The 20929-nt window shown below is 30.6% G+C and overlaps 1 protein-coding gene across 1 annotated transcript in view; it reads left to right on the forward strand.

Moving 5' to 3' along the window:
* The window catches only part of LOC118748752, a 305281-nt gene that overhangs the window by 166862 nt on the left and 117490 nt on the right, over positions 1-20929 (forward strand). Inside the window, exon 4 of the mRNA XM_036483405.1 lies at positions 5329-5440. Within this exon, the coding sequence (XP_036339298.1) occupies positions 5329-5440 (112 nt within the window). The remainder of the gene's footprint in view (positions 1-5328; positions 5441-20929) is intronic.

Raw genomic sequence — 20929 nt, forward strand, 5'->3', positions numbered from 1 at the left:
CATATACAAATACAAATACATATTTAAATACATAAGTATTTTCAACAACTTTTAGGTCACAATTTTCATCTTTAAAAATTTGGCAACTTAATAAATTTCTTAAAGCCCTATTTTGATTCTAGTATTCTGCATACACTGCACTAAAAATTAAATGTTTAAACTTTAATACGAGCACTACTTTAGTACACTAAGGTACTAACTATTTAGACAGCATTTTTAAAAGCAAATTGAAGACCTGCTGCAAACGTTATTAGTGTAGAGAAAATGTGTTAGTACTAAAAATGCTGCATTTAATGAAAAATAAATATTTTAGTACTAAAAGTACTACATTTCATGTACAATAAATATTTCCTTAATTTTTCGTACTAAAATGTTTGTAATAAATGTTTCAGTTCCCTAAGCCATTAAATCGCTCTTCTGTTTTCGTCGTTCTTAGCATAGAAAATATTACTTTCAGAAAACACTAAAAAAGCTAATTTAGTAGATACTAAATTTTTAATTTTTTAGTACTCCGGAAACCAAAAAAAAATATTTAGTTTGTGTTGCTGATTCAAAGAAAATTGTGAATTTACATTGATCCTACGATAGCTTCCGGCATAATTTTTAGTACTCACCGACTTATGTAAGTGCTAAACTCATGAAAAAGTCTGCTTAAAAAATATTTCACACATTTTTTTTACAAAACTTTGTGTGGACAATGTTTTAGATATTTTGTACTAAACGTCTATTAATGTAAAAATTAGAACTAAAATTTAATTCTGCAAATTTAAATTTGGTGCGAAAAATTTAGTACGAAAAATTGTGTACCAAAATAAATGGATATTACTAAACATAAAATACTAAAAATATTCAATTAACAATTTTTTTAATAAAAACTTTGTATTCCAATTTTTGTATTATAAATTTTGTATAAGAATTCATACATTAAACATTTTTTGCGAGAATATTTGTATTAAAATCTTTTGTACAAACAATTGTGTACGCTTTTGTATTAAAAATTGTGTTCTAAAGTTTTTGTGTTAAAAATTGGGTTCTAAACCTTTTTCTAAACTTTAGTTATAAATTGTATACTAAAAATTAAGTACTGATAAGTTAGTACTTACAGTGATTTTAAAAGCTTAAGTATACTTTTTGTATACGCTTTTCAATACGCAACTTATACGCAATTCAAAAATTGCACAATTTTTGGTTCAATTAACCGGGGCAAGAATTAGAATATGTCTAACCAATTATGCGGAGAATCCAATTAACCGGAGCTCAATCAAGCGGGGAATGCTGAATTGTTTTTATTACAGTATTTTGTAATATTTAAGTAATAAATGCCCTTGTTTGAAAAAATTTATTATTTTCTTAAAAATATTTACAGTATTACCTCTAAGGTAAATAATGAAGCTTTCCTTAGTGAATAAATGAAAATTTACAAAATATTTTAACACTATAAGGCTCAGCAAAAACATAAAATTATTCTCCCTCGCTATTCCGAAACTCACTCAACAAACAAATATAAAAAAATGTTGGAAAAATTCTTCTTTCTGTGCATTGAAAAAAATATCTTCGGCCACCCACAGAAACAACCTTAGGCAGCGCAAAGTACCCGTGTAGCGCTGCAGGTAAAAATCTGCGGTAGCAAAGTGAAAATTTTGTTGAGAAAATCGCATGAAAACAATCTGCTATGCAACCAACAAAGCCGAGCATGCAACACATTGCTGCATGTGCTGCAGGTGATGCGTGTGCAACAAACTTTTACAGACATGCGAAGGCGATTCCAAAAAAGGGTTGTGGAGTAAGAGGAGTAGTTGAGAAAAAAATCAAAAGCAATACAGGGTACGAAATTGAACAGCCCAAGTTATGAGTCGACAAGAGGATGAGCGAAAAAGTTAAGCGAAAATGTGGTAACATTTGAAGTAGTTGCAACTGGCGAAGGGAAAATGGCAAACTACAAAAGAAATGTAGTAAAAACACTGGCAACTTTGCTATTCGCGCTTTTTGTTTGCCACAGTACTACTCTCCTTGGTTTTTCGTTGTTGTTATTGTTGCTCTCAACTTGTGCACTACATTGCTTTGTTTTTATTTATTTTTTACTCCTACCATTGCTGCCGTTGTTGCCATTGTGCAATCCGTTATATGTAGTGTTTTGGAAAATGCATTAACCACAACGGAAGGAAACATGTTGAAGGTTGTGTTGCAACGGCACTTGTAGCGAAAACGTTTCTTCCTTCAATCATCCGCGCCATACGCCTGCTCTACGTCTACATAATTTTACAGTTGCATTTTTTTTTGTTGCTCATCAGCTTTTGCGCTGCTCTGTTTTGTGGTGATGTTGCCGCCATCCGTTGCAGTTGTCGTTGCCATTAGCGGTCGGATGGAGTGCAATACAAAAAAAAAAATCGAAAACTGTAGTTTGATTATCCGCCCACCGGAGCCTATCGGCAGGCACAAGCATGGCAAGGCGGTCGAATTTAGCAGCAAATATTGGTAATGAAGCATCTGTTCGCCAGTGTGGCTTTGCCTCCACATGAGCTTGTTGTATATGAAGGCTCACTTTTAGGCGCGCAACGCATTAGTAATGCCTCGAGACGATAATTACAGCCAACGCTATGGCTGACTTCAAGTACTTACGCGTGTGGGCGTTCGGCTGTACGCGGCTATAAGCACATGTTGCGAATTTTGAGTTTTTAATGGCTTTGCATGGTGAAAAAATCAATATGGATGTAAGAAAATGGGAAAATTTCGTTGAGAACTTTTAAGCGCATATGTTGTGAGCACAGTTGAAAACCTAAGCGACGAGAGAGTAAGAAGGCCGCGAAACCCAAAAATAGTTTTAATTTAGTACTTAATTTGTAGTAAAAATTGTTAGCACAGGGGTTATTATATTTTTAAAACAGTTTTTTGGTATAAACGTTTTTAGTACATAATTATGATCAAGTTTTATCACTCATACATATATACAAATGTGCAAAAAGCTTAAGAAATAACTACCTATAAAATTTTTTACGAGCTTTAGTAAATATTTGTCTTTGGATACTAAATTTTAATCATATTTCGTCAATAGAACCAAGTTTATAGATTTCAAATATCTTCTAAAACATTTCATTTTTTAACAAAAATTCGTTGGCAAACAATTTTTTGGACGAAAGTTTTAAAAATGTGTTTAAAGAGGGCCTATAAATGTTTCTAAATACCACTGCTAAAATTCAAAAATTGTGAGAGCAGATTTTTGAGCTAACAATTTTTTTTAGAAAAACAGCTGTTTTACAGCGTTTTTAATTACAGCAATATAAAATATTTAATATTAAAAATTGTGGTATGAAATTTTTAGTAAAAAATTTTTTTTATAAAGCTCTTAATACTATTTATTAGGTCTTAGCATACAATTCTTGCTATAAAATTTTTTATACTCAATTTTTATCACATTTCTAGAATCAAAAATTAACTAGATTTTAACACACAATTTTTAGAACCAAATTGTTTTGTCTAATTTGCATTAAAAAATGTATAGTTTTAAATGCTTAGTACAACAGTTTTTAGAAAAAAAGTTTTAAGTACAAAATTTTTAGTATAAACTCTCAGAATGAAATTGTTGGCATAAATTTTCGTACAAAATCTTTGCAAAAACTTTCATAAATTTTTCAAAGCTAAAATAATAAGGAAACATTTTTTCATTCAAAATTTTTAGAATAAAATTTTTTATATCAATTTTTAATAACAATTTTTTAGATATTATCTTCAGTAAAAAAAAAAAATGTAGTAAAAAATTATAAGTGCAAACGTTTAGAAGGAAGGTGCTAGCATACAATTTTAAGTACAAAGTTTTAGTACCAAATAAAAAGTATGTGTAAAATGCTGAGAAGTAAAACTTCAGCACAAAACGTTAAGCAGAAAACATTTCTCAAAAATATTTTTAAGGGCAAAGCTGTGAGTAGTAAATTTTTAGTACACAATTTTCAGGTAAAATTTTTAGTGCAGAATGTTTATTAAACAAATTTTAGTACAAAACTTTCAACTAAAAAATTTGTTCTACAAAATTTAGAGAAACAAGCTTTTTTTCAAATACTTGACGCGCGAAATTTTTGGTTAAAAATATTCAGTGCATAAGTTTTAGAACAAAATTACTAGTATAAACGTTTTAGTACAAAGTTTATGGTACAACTTTTTTGGTACAAAATTTATGTATGTATATAAAAGATGTTGGTATTACCAATTATTCTTTAAATATATGGTACAAAAGTTTTTAGTAGTGACAAAAAGTTATAAAAAGTTCTAGGTTTGAAATATTAAAACTTAGGTTTTAGTACTTTTCAGTACGCTATTATTACGAAACTTTTGTTATGAACTTTTAATACAAGCTCTTTAGTACACAAGTTTTTGTACAAAATCTGTTTTAACAAAATTTTAGTACGCAACTTATTGTTAACCACTTTTTCCACAAAATTTTCAGAACAAAATTTGGGGTACAAAATTTGTATAACAAAAGTTTTGTGCCACGAAATTTTTGCTTAAAATATACTAGTGACAAAAGTTCAAAAAGAGTTTTACGTTAGAATTTTTAAAACCTTTTTGGTGCACTATTAGTGCAGAAATTTTATTAAAAAAATTTTTGTGCGAAATTTTAAATAATAAAATTTAATTGCGAATTTTTTAGTACACAAGTTTTTTTTACAAAATGTTATTAAACAAATTTTGAGTAGGTAAATTTTATTTAAAAAATTTGTGTATGAAATTTTCAGAAAAAAATGTTTACTACTAAAATTTTTGTCCCACGAAATATTTGTTTAAAGTATTCAATAAAGTGTTTAAACAAAATTATTAAAACAAAAATTTTAGTACAAAATTTATGGTACATTTCTTTAGAACACCTTATTTGTAAAAAATTCTTTATGAAACAAGTTTCCTTCTTCAAATTTTTGGTTTAAAATTATCAGTACATAAGGCTTGTTGTCGTAAAAAAAATTTAAGAAAAAATGTTTGGTTTGTATTTTTAAGAACCTAGATTTTAGTGCGACTTGGGATTATTTCATAACAGAATAAATTCTGTTAAAGTCAATTTAAAAAAAAAAATTTAGAGACTACGATATCTAAACACATTACAACTTTTTCAGCACTACCGTTGCATACTTTTAAGCGAAATACACATTTAATACTGGTCAAGTACGTCAAAATTAAATGCATATAATTTGAAATTGAATTTCTGAAAACAATTTTTTCCTATCTAACGAGTTTTCCTTCACAGAGCAAATTTCAATATTTTTTGGCTGTTTTTTTTGGAAACTTTGAATTTTTCCAATTTTTTCGCAAAATCTTCAACTATTTTCTGGGCGCCTCCAACACATGGTTCGAGCGCATCTCCATACTGGTCATCCTCTTCAACTGTGTGACATTGGGCATGTATCAGCCGTGCAAGGACGAGGAGTGCCTAGAAGTACGCTGCCGAGTATTACAGGTGAGTGGAAGTGAAAAGAAGGAGTAGACGACAAAAGTGAATTACCAAAATCCCAAATCTACTTGCATATTATTTTATTTATCCGCACAGCCTTCATTGCAAATCAAAACAATATTTGCTGTTCGTTCATGTAGCTTTAATTAGAATTAATTGAAAAATGCCATAAATAATGCGGCACATTTGTGAAATTAATTGCAGAAAATTGTGTACATACATATATAATATCGAGCAACAAATGTTGTTGTTTGCAATATTGTAATAATCAATGGTCAATTTAATTGAAATGTATTAACTAACACAAAGGTTTGAAATGCATGCATTTTCAATGTGCATACATGCATACATACATATATACATACATATATATTTGCGAGTATTGCAGCATAAACAATAACAACAATAATGCCAATTTTGTACACATTACTCGCCGTTTATCTCAGTGAATGCTATGAAATTTTATGCAAATCTAAATTGCAGCTGCCAAAGTTGAAATGAGACTGAAGTACTTTGAAAATAGCAGAAATACCTGATGATGGCGGATAGACATACATACATGCAATATAGTACATATGCATGTATAACAAAGAAACGCCTGCACTTGATGACTGTTTGGCTTGCATGCCAAATTAATTACACATACATACATACAAACACATATAAATAAACGCATAATACTCATACGCCATGTGGTCACTCTGTTGGTTTAACAAATATTTATTACACTTGTTGCTTTTGAAATTGAACAAATTAATAGAAGCTCTGAAGAGGCTGCGGAAGGTAAAGTACAAATTGTAATCATAGATGGAGGTCACACGGAATCTATTAAATTATAATAAAAAAGTACACAATGACTACATATAATTCAGGAATCGAAAATAATTTTATTTCAAAAAGTAAGTCGGAAAAAATTGTTCTATTTAACTTAGTGATGATGACTGTTAGCCAAGGAATATTAATCGTATGTGATTTAAATATTTCGGAATTTTTTCAAAAAGTCAGTAATTAACCATTATTTTTTACCGATATTTCTTCAATCAAAAATTATAGTTGAATTTTTACTTTTATTTGTCCGGTCAAAAATAAAAGTTAAAATTTGACTTTAATTTTTTCGGTAAAAAAAGTCACAAATTTACTTTCCTTTTTTTGCGGCCAAAAATAAAAGCCACAAATTTGCACTAATTTTTTTCGGCCAAAAATAAAAGTAAAAAAAGTTAAAATCTGACTTTTAACAGTTAAAATTTTACTTTTAATTTTTTGGTCAAATATAGAAATTATATTTTTGCCGATATTTGTTCACTCAAAAATTACAGCTAAATTTTTTCTTTTATTTGTCCGGTTAAAAATATAGGCTAAAATTTTACTTAAATTTTTTTCGGTCAAAAATATAAGTCACAATGTGTCTCTCTTTTTTCGACCAAAAATAAAACTAAAAAATTTACTTTTATTTTTTAGTCAAATATAAAAGTAAAAATCTGTCTTTTGACAGCTAAAATTTTACTTTAATTTTTTGATCGAAAAAAGTTTATATTTTAACTTTTTTCGTTGACCGAAAAATAAAAGTAAAATTTTAAATTTTATATTTCACTGAAAACATACAGACAAATTTAAACGTTTATATTTGACTTAAAAAGTAAGTCCAACTTTAACGTTTATCTTTGATTAAAAAATGACTTTTATAGTTGGCTCAGCAAATTAATTTAAAAATTTTTTTTGACCGATAACATATCGGTGAAACAATAACAATTACGTTAAAAAAGAAGTAAAAGTAATAATTCAACCAATTAAAAAATAGTATGTAAATTTAATTAGCTTTGGAATTCGAACCTCCCAACCTCGTGGCTCTATAATTCGCATTACTGCTGTCTGTCAAGGTACAATTTTGATCAGATCAAGTGCGCCGATAATCCGGATCGACGTTGCGGTCTGCTTTTAGGGCCTCAATCGGATCCGTTTTGGTGCCACGGTGACTTTTACCGCCCTTTTCAACAAGCCAGTATGTAGGGTTGATAACATCACTCACGTCTACAAGGATTCCAGCACTAATGAACAATGTAAGCTCCTTACGGATACCGTCTCTCCCTCGCGCCTGTCTGTCCTGCAGAAGTCATTAAATGATGTGATCTGTCAGCAGATCCATAGCCAAAGATATTTCTCCTCTGCTCAGCAGAAACAGCTACATCCTGTATTACCGCAGGTTTGGCTTTGAAGACCTCAGTGCCTTTTTTATTCCTAGTTCTCCCGAGTACAGAGAATCCAAGTTTTGAACGTACATAAAACATGAGCATAAAGGATGTTGTTAAGACACCTCCTCCTCTTTAGCAACCAGAATTTACTTCATTCCCACCTTTGCGATATATAGTACATGTGTATATTATGAACTCTAGAGTAAAAAAAAATCGTATTCTAAATGGGAGCTTAAAATGTATATGAACGCATCTGCTTTTGTTCTCATATTAGATGCGTTAGCTGGAAAATTTTTGAATTTCTGAACGCACTAACCAATTTGGCTTTTATCCTATTTCAGGGCTGTGTACTGTACAAAGCATAAGAAGCATAAATTCCATACTTAATTTTAAGATGACAACAAGACAGTGCATCACGGAGGGTGAAAGTGGTTCCCCTCCAAAAGTTAACATAATTAACTGCCATATTGCTTTTCTGCATAACTAATTTTCAACTATTTACTGACCCAATTAAAAATGCTACCTTTTTCTAATCAACTAAAAACCTCCATTCTCTAAACTTTTTCAGCAAAACAGCCTTTTAAACGAAACATGTTGCGAAAAGGAAAAAGTGAATTTGAAGGTAGATATTTGAAGATAGCTTAAGCAACATAAAAACCTTTTGACTTTAACCGATGCTTGCAAAAACAATAATAGGAAAATAAAATACTAACCAACAAATTATTTTTAGTTCTTTATAGTTGAGTATTAAGCTACGCAACTGTATAATTAATTAGATTGTTTGTAAGCCAATTTGAAAAAAATAAAAATTCTTCCTGCGATCTACCCGTTAAAAACGGGAAACTATTGTATTGATACCGTTGTTATTAAACCACCGTAGCAAAGTGTAAGATAACCCTGACCGTGAATATGTCAGAATATATACTAATGGAGATTACTCATTGCTCTTGGAGTGCAAAATGTAGCGATTATCATAACTATAAGGCACCCACATATTTACAATTTTAGACAATTTAATTTTTATTGTTTAATGTCATTTTTTTTTTTTTTAGAAAAAATATAGTATGGATCCTAGTTTTAAAGTTAGTGCACTATTTAAAAAAAAATCAGCAAACTTCCGTAAAAATTTAGAGCTTTTTAATTAGGTTCCTGAAAATGATTCCGAGTAAACAGTTTTGTGACCTATTCAATTTTGGTACAATAAGGTGCAAGCTTAAGTAGTTAGGACTTACAATTGATTTTGGGCAATTTTTTGTGTTGAGAATGTCAATCATTTTCTTTCCTATAAAGTACATATACTATATGTGTTCGACGATTTTTTATATGGAGATAATGAGCGACACCTTCAATAAAAAAATTAAAAAAATTGCCAAAAAAATCCCAGCTATCTCAAACTGTACTTTATTATAATTAAATTGAAAGAACCACAAAACTGCCTACTCAAAATCTTTGTAAAAAATTTAAACGCGAAATTTTTACTAAAGTTTCTTGATTTTTTTTTTTAATTTGGCACAAAGTTCCAAACTTGGATTCATAAAGAATAATCCGCGATAAAAATTTATAATAATAAATATAAATGTAAAATTCAAAAACTCAAACTGACACACACATTCTCATTTTCAATCTCAAACAACAAAAATTATGAACAATTTATTTTTTTTTTCAATTCTGTATGATTTTAAAATGCTTGCAAACGTCAGAAGAAAGTCATGGCCGACCAAATGAGGGAATGGCTTTACCTTGTATTTTTTTTGTCACGGAATAAGCTATATTTTCATAAAAAAATAATTAAAATTGTATAAAAGTAGAATTGATAAAAAAAACCTGTCAATCTGTGGGTGTCGTATAGTTATGATAAGCACCATATATCAGCATTGATATCTTATCTTTTGATATGTATTAGCATGAGCTATCACTTTCTTACTTTGACACCAATATTTTCACGGATAGAAAGTGTATTTGTGGTAACACCATTAAAATTTTAATATTAAATCAAAAAAATAATATAATTTTAACTGGTATACAGCGTGGAAAAATTTTAAGAATTTTATTTGTGGCCTTAACCAAATAATACCCAATCGGTAGTATCTACGCTAGGTAATCGAACCTTAAGAGAATTTTGCTCCGCCTCATGACAATTTTTTTATAGCGTGCCAAAATTGCCACTTTTTTATCACATATTCAACTAAATAAATTGCATATAATTTCATTTATAAAAAATTCTTCAAACTGAATTCTTGTCTTAGGCGACCCATAATAAAACGATAAGATCAATTTTTTGCGTGGAACATTAGCCCTTTAGCTCCAACCATAGTGGATCATTTGGACCTTACGTTGAAAATATTCTACAGGAATATTAAGCAGTGAATTTGAGGACGGGTCACCCAAAATGAAAAAATCATCCAACTAAAGTTTATTATGCTAAAAAAAAGCTTAAGGTCAAAGTCAATTAAGAAATATTATTTATGTAAATCGAATACTCGTCTTCAGAGACCTACGAAAAAATTTTGTAAGCAATTTTATTGTAAAATTTAACCCTTTAACTCCTTCTAAAAAATGGCTGTGCCATATTGCTATTTATGATAACGTTTTAGATAGTGATTCAGTAAGTATTTAAGATTTAAAAATTTTTAAGCGCTAAAATACTTACACGTATCAAGAAATCAAAGTGTCTCCAAGTTGGCAATTACATGTCTGTGGAGATGTGTGGTCATTTCTCGTTGAATTTTTGAGACTTGAAATATTTAGCACAGATCAGAGAAAAATGTGACCAATGGTCCTATTTTATACATATTCAGTATTAATATCATGGAAAAAAATATTGCAAATTTATTGTCTGATTTGTACGAAATCCATAAAATACGTACATGCAGTTTGAAGAAATGTATTAAAAGATCGATTTCCTTTATTTCATATATTTAGACAACACTAAAAAGTACGAAATAAATATCAGATAAAAAACTCTTAATAACACCACGTTTTTATAAACTAACTAAAAAGTAATAGATTCACAGTGACATAGCGTGTAACTTAGGTTTTTCAATTTTAATCACATACATGTAAGAAAATTTTAACAAGGCCGTTGTTTGTACATTATGGATGTTGAAGAAAAATTAATTAGGGGGTCTTTATTAGAGCAACAGAAGCCATATCAACTATTTTTAGAATTTTTGTCTGTCTGTGTGTCTGAATGTTTGAATGCAGTTTTAACCGATGTATAGCTAGAGGTCTAACTTAAAATACAGAAGCAAAAGATTATAGAGTTGCCACATGATTGAAAATTAAAGTTTAAGTAAATTGATAAGATAAAGTAAATATTACATTGTGGCTGTCAAAAGAAATAGGTTTAAGAAGGCTTACAGCTGAAAATATTTTTGTTGAAGGTTGCCACCTGTTTGGAAATTTTAATTTGATTCAACTGATAAGATACATTGAATATTACAATACGGCTATGCAACTGAAGAGGTTTAGAAAAGTTTACTGTCGAAAATATTTTTAAGGAGGATTGCCACCTGTTTGAAAAAAATGTATTTTATTTTATTGATAACATAAATAAAATATTACGATAAGGGTATCAAACAGCACAAAAATACTTTTAAGGCGCAGTGAAGCACGCCGGGTATGTGCTAGTTGTTAATATTTTTTTAATCAAAAATTAACTACGCTTTCCACTACAATTTTCCCTATGTTAGTCAATTTATAAAAACATGGTACATTAAAAGTTTTTAATGCGATTTTTTTCGTACCATAGCCGAAAAGCTTTCAAGTGGGGGGTAATCGGCCGAAGTTTTATTTTTATACCAAATCAACCACTTAAATTCAATACACTATACACACCCCCTTTACATGCAATTTAATCTTTGTGCATAATAAAGCTTAGCAAGCTGTGAAATAAGCGCGAGGGGAAAGCAGGATTAATATATATACTCAAAATCACTCAAGCATACTTAGGAATTAACATTTTTGCACACACTCTCGAAAGATATCTACCCAGCATAAGGCGCAGTCACTGTCATTAAAAAAAATGCAAAATTACGCTATCAACGCCTAATTGCAATTTAAATTGCAAGAAAAATGAGCAAAAAGCATGACAGCCAACTCAAGTTGACTAACCTTGCTTTCTCAACGCAGAGCGGGGACTTGCAAAATACAGTTGAAGTATATGGTTTTTATGGCCATATAATATTACGATGATGGTTTAAGTAAGTCTGTGGCTGTGCTACATACGTAATTAGTGAAATAATAGTAGTAGCAGTGGCTTAGCGAGCTGTTGTTAAGGCGACGAATGCTGGTGGTGAAGCTGGTGAAGAAACAGATGTTTATCTCCGCTGGCAGGCGACAAGACGCTGCTGGAAAGAGGCAGGCTGGATATATGTATGTAAAAAGCGAAGATGTATATTGCTAGATATATTATGTCTGTGGCTGTCACTCATTAAATTGACATGTAGCCAAGCGTTCGTCGGCTCTTGCCTACTTTAAGGCGCTCAAAAGCTACTGCTATTACAGTGGAAACTCATAAGGCTTTTGCGCTCAACTTGGTCGAAATTAGGCGCAAAAATTCTAGCTTGGTACAAACATGTATTTGTATTTTATTTTTTTTTTTTGTGTCTAAACGTGTTGAGTGTATGCAGAAAATAGTACCAAAAAATTACTAAGCAAACAGAGGGAAACATTTTTAAATGCCTCTGACATTTGTGTTGAAAGATAGCTGGAATGAAAAGTATGTTATTTTTTTAAGTGAGTTGTTGCTTGCTTATCGTTGACTGCGTGCTCCAGTGTTCAGGTATATTGTACATTTTAGTCTCTGCCTTCGTATTTAGTTTTTTGCTGTTAGTCCGCTACATTTTTGAGAAACCGTCTTTCACATTCCTCATTATTACCATCCCAACGAATGCCATTTTATTGTACAAAAACATGACCCCAATACAAAATATTGGCAAGCGCAGCTTGATGCCTTACGACACGCTCGTTGAAAGTAACATTAGTAGCACAGACAATTGCGTGGGCGTTGAACAGCAGTGTATTTGATAATCATTAGGAAAAAAAACTAATTCAAAACGGGAGCTTAGGCCAAGATACAATACTTAATTTCGGACAAGCTTCAGCCAAGTTGCTGACACATTTGTTAATGATTTTTGGCAGCTGGATTTGGGTAACATAGTGCTTATCATAACTATGCGACACCCAGATATTTACAAGTTTTGGTTATTTATTTTTTACTATTTTTTTATAAAAATATAGTTCATTATACTAGAACTAATTGGGTTATGAAACTACATCCCGAAAAAATTTTCAAAATAATGCGGAATTAAAAGTGTGAGGCTCTGATTAAAACCTTTTATTTTTTTAATATTTGTATAAAGTTTGAAATTTGAATTTGTATGGGTTTTGTTCAAGATTAAATGAATAAAATTAAATGATATTTAAAAAAAAAGTTCAAAGCTTGCCAATATGTGGGTGTTGTATATTTACGATAAGCACTATATTATTGCATTTACGATTAGTACAGATAAAACTTTTAGATTTAAAGCAAACGACTTAAAAATTAAAACATACGATCTAAAGCATGAGGCTTAGTACTTAAATCTAATGACTTAATTCTTTAGACCTTCTTAGGTACAAATTATATTTTAAGTCATTGTCAATATTTATTCTGGTGGAAAAAATAGTTTATAAATAAAGCTAGCTTAAGCCTCTATCGTTTGGCGCCCATATTAATATATATGTAATTTAACTTGTGAATCAAATTAATTTTGAGCCATTAAACTGGTGGCAACCTTCTTCAAAAATACTTTCGAAATAAAGCTTTTAAATCTCCATCGTTCGATACCCACATTAAAATATTTAGTTTAACTTCTTCATTAAATTTATTTTGAATTTCTCGATATGTGGCATCCCTCTTCAAAAGTATAAATAAAGAAATAAAGCCTTCTTAAACTATTTTGGCTCGACACCTATGTATGTAAGTCGATTGTATATTTGATACTTATATTAAAATATTTAGTTTAACTTGTTCATTAAATTCATTCTTAATTTCTAAACAGATGGTAACCTTATACAAAAATATTTTCGAAATAAAGCTTTATTAAATACCTATAATAAATTATTTCGTTTAACTAGTTTGCTAAATTGATTTCACATTTTTAAGAGGTGGCAACCCTCTCAAAAAATATTTGCCGTATAAAGTTTTCTTAAACATTTCTCGTTTGACACCTATATTAAAATATTTCATTTAACTTGTTAATTTAATTTAAGTTGAATTTCTAAAAAGGTGGCAGCCCTCTACAAAAATATTCTCGAAAAAAGCTACCCTATACTTCACTCGTTTAGTACCCATTTTACAGTATTTTACTTAGCTTTGCTGATTAGTTTAATTTCAAGATTCGAACGGATGGCAACCTTCTTTAAAAATATTGAAAAAAAATTCTTTTAAATCACTTTCGTTTGATCCTCACACCTTTTTTCAGTACTTTATTTAACTTCTCTATATATTAAACTAGCTTATGACTATCTGTTTGCCAAATTTCATAGAAATAAGCGCAGCCGTTTTACCGTCAAAAAGCAACAAACATGCCTACGCAATCACTCACAAACTCTGAGACTTGTTGATATAACTAGTGAAGCCGCATGGCGTTAAAACGCGCCAAATTGATTTTAAAAACTTAAAAAAATATTCCAAATCTTATTCAGTGTTATAAGAGATCCGAGTGTCATATTTCATGTAAAACCGTGCAGCCGTTTCGTTTGACATCCATACTTTAATGTTTCTTGTGTATAAGTAAACTAAGTGCGACATTTCAAGCAGGTGGCAACCCTCTTCAAAATATTTTCAAACTACTACTTTCTGAAACCCCTATGGTATTACATATTTCCCTTAGCTAACGTGATTTTTTTAAATAGGTGGCCACCCTTCTATAGTTATGTTAAGAAGCAAATAGGCTTTTTCACAAAAAATAAAGTAGCTTTACAAAAGGTTTATAAATTGAAAAATGTATGAAAACGTCTATTTATAAAACTTTTTGAACCTACTTTATTTTTTATGAATAAGGCCAAAAGCGTTTTAATGGCCATTTCGATTGATAACCCTTTTGTAATGATTAATTTATTTTATTAAATAATTTAAATATTATTTTTTAAAAGGGAGCATTTTTTTTCAAAAAAGTAAATCTTTATTGCATATCTGCAGTCCAAGCCTTTTATTTTGGAAAATCGAACGAAATTTGAATTTAATTGTTCAGCAGGTGACAACTCTTTTCGAAAAACTAAAACCGTTTTGAACATCTACAGGCCAAGCCTTTTGATTTGACATCCCATTTTTGAAAATCGAGCGAACGGTGCAGATCTTATATCCTGGACAAAAAATCCCTTCGCGTATTATATATATTAATAATACATAGTATTAACTGCTCTGGTAGACGCAGTATTTTTTTTTACACACTCATTTATTTTCTGGTATTTATGCACTAAATTTCACTCTGACTTTTGTTTAGTAAGTACCTCTCTCTTTATATTAATCATATCCATCTAAAGTGTCTTGTTTGTGCTAATGAGCTGAAGTGCTTTTATGCGGTGTCAGCGCCAGACAGGCGGAAGTGTCATTCACATTTGTACGCATACAAAAACATGTAGATAAACACATTTAAGCATACAAACAGGCAAAGTCCAATGTTTATTAGCTCTTAGATAGATGTACAACAGCAAATATTTTATTAAATTTTGCCAACCATCACAAGCGAATCGCCCACTGCCCATATGCCATTGCATGCATACTCGTTTTCTTTGTTTTCTCTATTTTCTCTTAATTATATTGACATAAATATGTGTAGATATGTAAAACCGCTGGCTTTCTTTGGTGTCTCTTCCACAGGAGTATAGTTAAAGCCATGCGCATTAACTAATGAACACCGAGCTGCAGTTGATTTAAGCAAATAAAACTGCGTATGAGTTGGCGTTGCGTATACGCCATGGTTCACATTTTAAATTCACAAAATATTTTAAAAGGGTTAGAAAAACTACCAATTTTTTTAATGTAGTATGCAACGCATGTTTTTGAAACACTACAAAATTAGCACGCGGAGAATTATGCCGGGAGTCATGGAAGAATTAAAAATGTTTGTGTGTACATACCTTGATAAGTAGATAGATACATATTTATGCGAGGTATGCAGAAGATTAGAAGGGCTTTAAGCTTTAAAGCAGGGACGGTAATCATTATGAGTAAAATAGTTTAAATCAGCATTTAATCACTATTTTATGATTTTTATTTTTGTTCACTTAAAAATAATAATTATTATTAAGTTTTATTTGCTCGCTCAACGAAAATAATTATCTACTAGTTGATTTTTTCGATCACAAATAATGATTATTTTATGATTTTTATTTTTTCGCTCAGAGATAATAATTATAATTGAGTTTTATCTTTCTACTTAAATATAATGATCATTTTTAAAATTTAAAAGGCCATACAGGCGCAACGTACTGTAATTTTTACCTGACTTATTCCTTTTATACGTCGATAGCTTTTGAGTTTTTTGAATTATCATTATTCTTAAGTGAAAAAAATAAAACTTAACTCAAACAAAACCGACTTCAATTCTCATATAAAAATATATATATATATTATCCAATGACCGGATCCAAACAGATTAGTAAGGGACTACCTCTGAGACACTACCTTTCCGATGCAAAAAGAATTATCGAAATCGGTTGACGTGGTCCAAAGTTATGCGGTAACATACATACATAAAAAAAAAATAAAAAGTAAAAAAAAGATAATAATAAAAAATAAAATAAAAAAATATTACGACGAACTGATAACTTCCACCTTTTTTGGAAGTTGGTGAAAAATTAAATAAAAATAATTTCCTTTGAGCGTAAAAACAAAAGTTAAAAATTAATTATTATTTTGAATCTTTATTGATCAAACTCGAAAAATAAAAATCATTGTAAATTACATTAGGACGCAAGCACAGAAGTACGTAGGTATAGTTAAAATTGTTGTACGATGATTACAACTTGTTGATTTTTTTGGTTAAAATTAAAAAGTAATGATTATTTTCCGTCTCTGCTTTAAGGAGTGAATTTGCTCACACTGAGGTCACATTAGGCCTTTTTTCCTCTCTGTTCTTCCCAAAAAGCTATCAGAATTGACAAGACCGTATAGAAGCAAAGATTTTTTGTCCAAATATCTAATTTGTGCAAGTGACCCTTCAGCCTACATTGCATTGTGAGATAGCCTGTGGAAACTCGTCAATTCTCTTTCGAGGAATTGATTAGAGGATCTTTTTAAATTGTATCTCCTAAGTAAGCGTTTTTATTGCTCTTTTTTATCTAAGCTCTTCTGTGATCATATCTGCAGTTACAGTTGCGGCTGCCGCTTCCCTGTCTAATCTCGTCGCAATGTTTTAACTCTCTATTCCCATATGAACAGGGGCCCATTCTAGATGCATGCTTTTGTAGATTACAAGGGATTGTAGATTATCAGGCTAGAAGACTAGCAATGATGTAGCTTTGGAAGACGAAATTACTTTGAGTAGCGCCTGACTTTCACAAACCTACTCCTATTTACTTCCACACCCACATTCTAATTTCTCCGATGAACTTTAGTACTGTACTAGTTGAGGAGGATGTTGCGCCTTTTCTCCCATATAAAAATAAATTTTTGTTCATGTGTTATGTAAATGAATTTTTAAGCGCTTTGCTCCAGCTTCGCTGCAGCTAAAATTCGTTGCTCCTTTGTTCCGCGTCGCTCCGAAGCCCTGCTTCCAACCGCTATACCTACCACACAAAAACTGTTGATAAATGCTCGCTCAAATATTTTGAATTTAAGTACTTTTTCACCTGGCTTTTCCCATGAATTCACTAAACTTTTACCTTTTCATAAATTTACATACCTTTGAGATTGAAAATCCACAACACTTGTCATTCAAGTCGTCGTGCCAAAGAACAGAACAGTCAAAAATTTAGCTACAGAACAAAAGCAAAAAAGAAACGATAGCGAATATACAGAGAGTGCATTGACAACAATTGCAATCAAAAAATGACAGCAAACCAAATAGCGAAAGCCCCCATAAAGCAAGAACAACAAGAATGACAAAAATACAACCAGCAACAGTAAGGATAACTGCGGCAAACTATGTACAAAGTCAGCTATAACAGCACTTGAGAAACCACAAATGACTATTAGTAGAAGCACTTAAAGTACATACATACAAACAGACATATAAAGACAGACAAAAACACAAAGATACCAGCGCGCAGTTGTTATTGTAAATGGAAACAAACAGTTGATGGCAACACAAAGAAAAACTGTATACACAAGCAAAGCAAGTGTGACCAAAACAAAACGGCAGCTAAGTGAAAGCGGAGTGAGATATTGGGGTTGAAGCTCACAATTGTAGCTTGAAGAAGGATGCAGATTTACAGTGGCGGTCAAAAATGGATGAATGGTGTTTCGTTTTTAATATTTACAATGTTTTTCATGCTTACATTGTTTTGATATTTTTTTATAAAAATATGGTTCATACTTAAACAAAAGCCATATAAATCACACTTTCAAACTTTAACCGGAATTTTTTTTAATTTTTGGGTATCCAATTAACAGGATTCTAAAATTTTAGTAAAATTAGCGCAAGTTTTGAGCGGCTAAAAAATTGCATTGATTTTCAATAATTTTTTTTTGCGACTTTTTCGTTTTTTTTTTAACCGACTTCCAAAAAAGGAGGAGGTTATCAGTTCGTCGGAATATTTTTTTTATTTGTTTTTATTTTTTTTTTATTTATTTTTTTTTATGTATGTTACCGCATAACTTTGCACCACGTCAACCGATTTCAAAAATTCTTTTTGCAACGGAAAGGTAGTGTCTCAGAGGTGGTCCCATACTAATTTAGATCCGATCATTGGGATCATTGGGATTTTTTTTAAGTCGGTTTTTTTTTTTTGCTAAAAATTACTTGTTTGTATATAAAAAGCGAAATTTAGTAAAACTAGCGTTGACGCCGTGAACAAAAAAAAAATATTAAAAATCAATGCGATTTTTTAGCCGCTCAAAACTTACACTAATTTTACTAAAATTTTAGAATCCTGTTAAGTGCATACCGAACAATTTTAAAAAAATTCTGGTTAAAAAGCTCGAAATTTAAATAAAATTTTTTGGATTTTTTCGAAATTCTGTATAAAGTTTGAATTTTGATAAAGCATGAGCCATATTTTTATAAAAAAATATCAAAAAAAAATATAGCTTAAAAAACATTTTAAATATTCAATACGAAACACCATTCATCCACTTTTGTCCGCTACCCTATGTACTGGGAAGGTGGGTGTAGCCCTTGTTACACTAGGAACAATGTCTAGGAAATATTTGTACGTATGCATGCAAGTGTGCACCAAACACTGACAAGGACAATTCAATTGCAATTTCAATGACTGTGTCACGCCATGCTATGCAGCGCACAAGCACGGAGAGACAGTTGCAAATATGCAGATATTTTTGAATACAAAAAGGAAAGAAAAATATTTAGAAATATGCAAATGTCACTTCTTGCGTAGCTGAAGAATAAGGTAGATATTTATTGTGCGTTGAATATGAATTTTAGATTATTTTTGGGGGTTTTTGTGCATTTGAGCTTTATTGATGGCCGCTCTCGGTCTGTATGTAAACTCAGAAGAAAATATTCAAAGACAGAACTTATTTATTTACTTTACTTTCTTTTTTTAGTACTAAAGAAGAAGATTTAGTGACAATAATGATAGCATACCTTGCTTAGCTCGCGGTTTTGTTATGGAATAAGCGAAAGTAAGTGAAATTTAATGCATAAACAAAAACCAGCAATTTTTGAACCATAGCACCGTATCACGACGTATGAAACGATAAAAAGATTAGTGTGTGGCAGTTTTAGTTAAACACTTATGTCGAGAGAAAATTTTGGGTGTTAAAAAAATTGTTTGGCACCCGCTAAAAACCGCTAAATGGCGTTTTTGCTATATGTAACCTTCTTATTTTACATCCGATTTTTAGAATCTTTATGTCGCTGAAAAGGTCTCGCTAAGGTCTCGCTCAGGACTATGAATGGCAATTAAACTCTTTTGGCATTCAAAATCTTTTTTCATTTATACCTTCACTACTTTTGGAATTACTATCTTTAGATTATTATTTTTATACTATACATCTAAAGCTCTCAAAAAACGATGAAGACCTTGATAATAAGGCTAAGACTTTATTCACTTATAGTCCTACGCGAGGCCTTTTCGGTAACATAAAAATTTTAAAAATCGGGTAGCAAATAAGAAATTTATAGAAAAAATGCGATTTAGCTATTTTAGCGGGTGCATAAAAAAAATTTACACCCACAATTTTCTCTCAACTAAGTGTTTAAAGAATACTGACACCACCGTTGCCTCCTGTTAGAAAATAACCAACCAAAATCTGAAAAAAAACAATCAAATTGAAAACAAAAAACAAATTTGAAAAAATGTTAATTTCTAATTTTAAAAAACCAACCAAATCAGAGAAAAACCTCCTAAATGTCAAACGCCCTAGTGTATTTCTGACATAAAAAACAGCTTGTCATAAAAATCGAATCTTCGTTCGGAGTCGGCGCCCGCCACAATTCGGAGGAGAAGCTAGGCCAAACACTAACATATTTTGTAAACGCCAATCTATGAAATTATTATGTATATTATTATAAGTGTACAGATTTATCTGTATTTTCATTCTTTATCGCTTTTTCAACGTTCATGTAAAAATCTCCAATGCACAGTGGTTCATAACTGGCATATACTGTTCACAATGCACTGCAGTCCTTATTTTTCACACAAATCTAATAAATTTTTTTTGTTTAATGAAAGCTTATGAAATTTTCAATATACCAGTTGAGTCCGATTTTTGCTTATTTACTTGGTTATATTAAATTCTTTAGTGCAAAGTGCGGAAAAAGTAGCTTTGCAATTTGAAGAAAATTGATTCTCCCATTCCAGTTGATAAATATTTCATAATAAAAACTAGTTGAAAACAATTTTAGGATTCCCCCAAAAAGGAAAAAAAAATACATAGAAGTTCACATATTTAAACTAGTTGAAAACAATTGTAGGGTTCCCCCAAAACGAAAAAAATTCACATAAAAATGGAAATGGTATACAAAAAAATTTCACCAAAATTAAAATTATATTTAGTTTTTAGTAACATTTTCGGTATGCAGTTTTATAGGTCATTAAATTTAATATCGCGTTGATTTTAAATAAGAATCTAAGCCACAGAGACAAAGGGTATGCCCTTATTTCCCATTCAGCACATCGAAATTTTTGCGAA

The sequence above is a fragment of the Rhagoletis pomonella genome, unplaced genomic scaffold (assembly GCF_013731165.1).
Source record: "Rhagoletis pomonella isolate Grant_MI unplaced genomic scaffold, Rhpom_1.0 Rhpom_scaffold_00013, whole genome shotgun sequence".
NCBI classification, from domain to species: Eukaryota; Metazoa; Arthropoda; class Insecta; order Diptera; family Tephritidae; genus Rhagoletis; species Rhagoletis pomonella.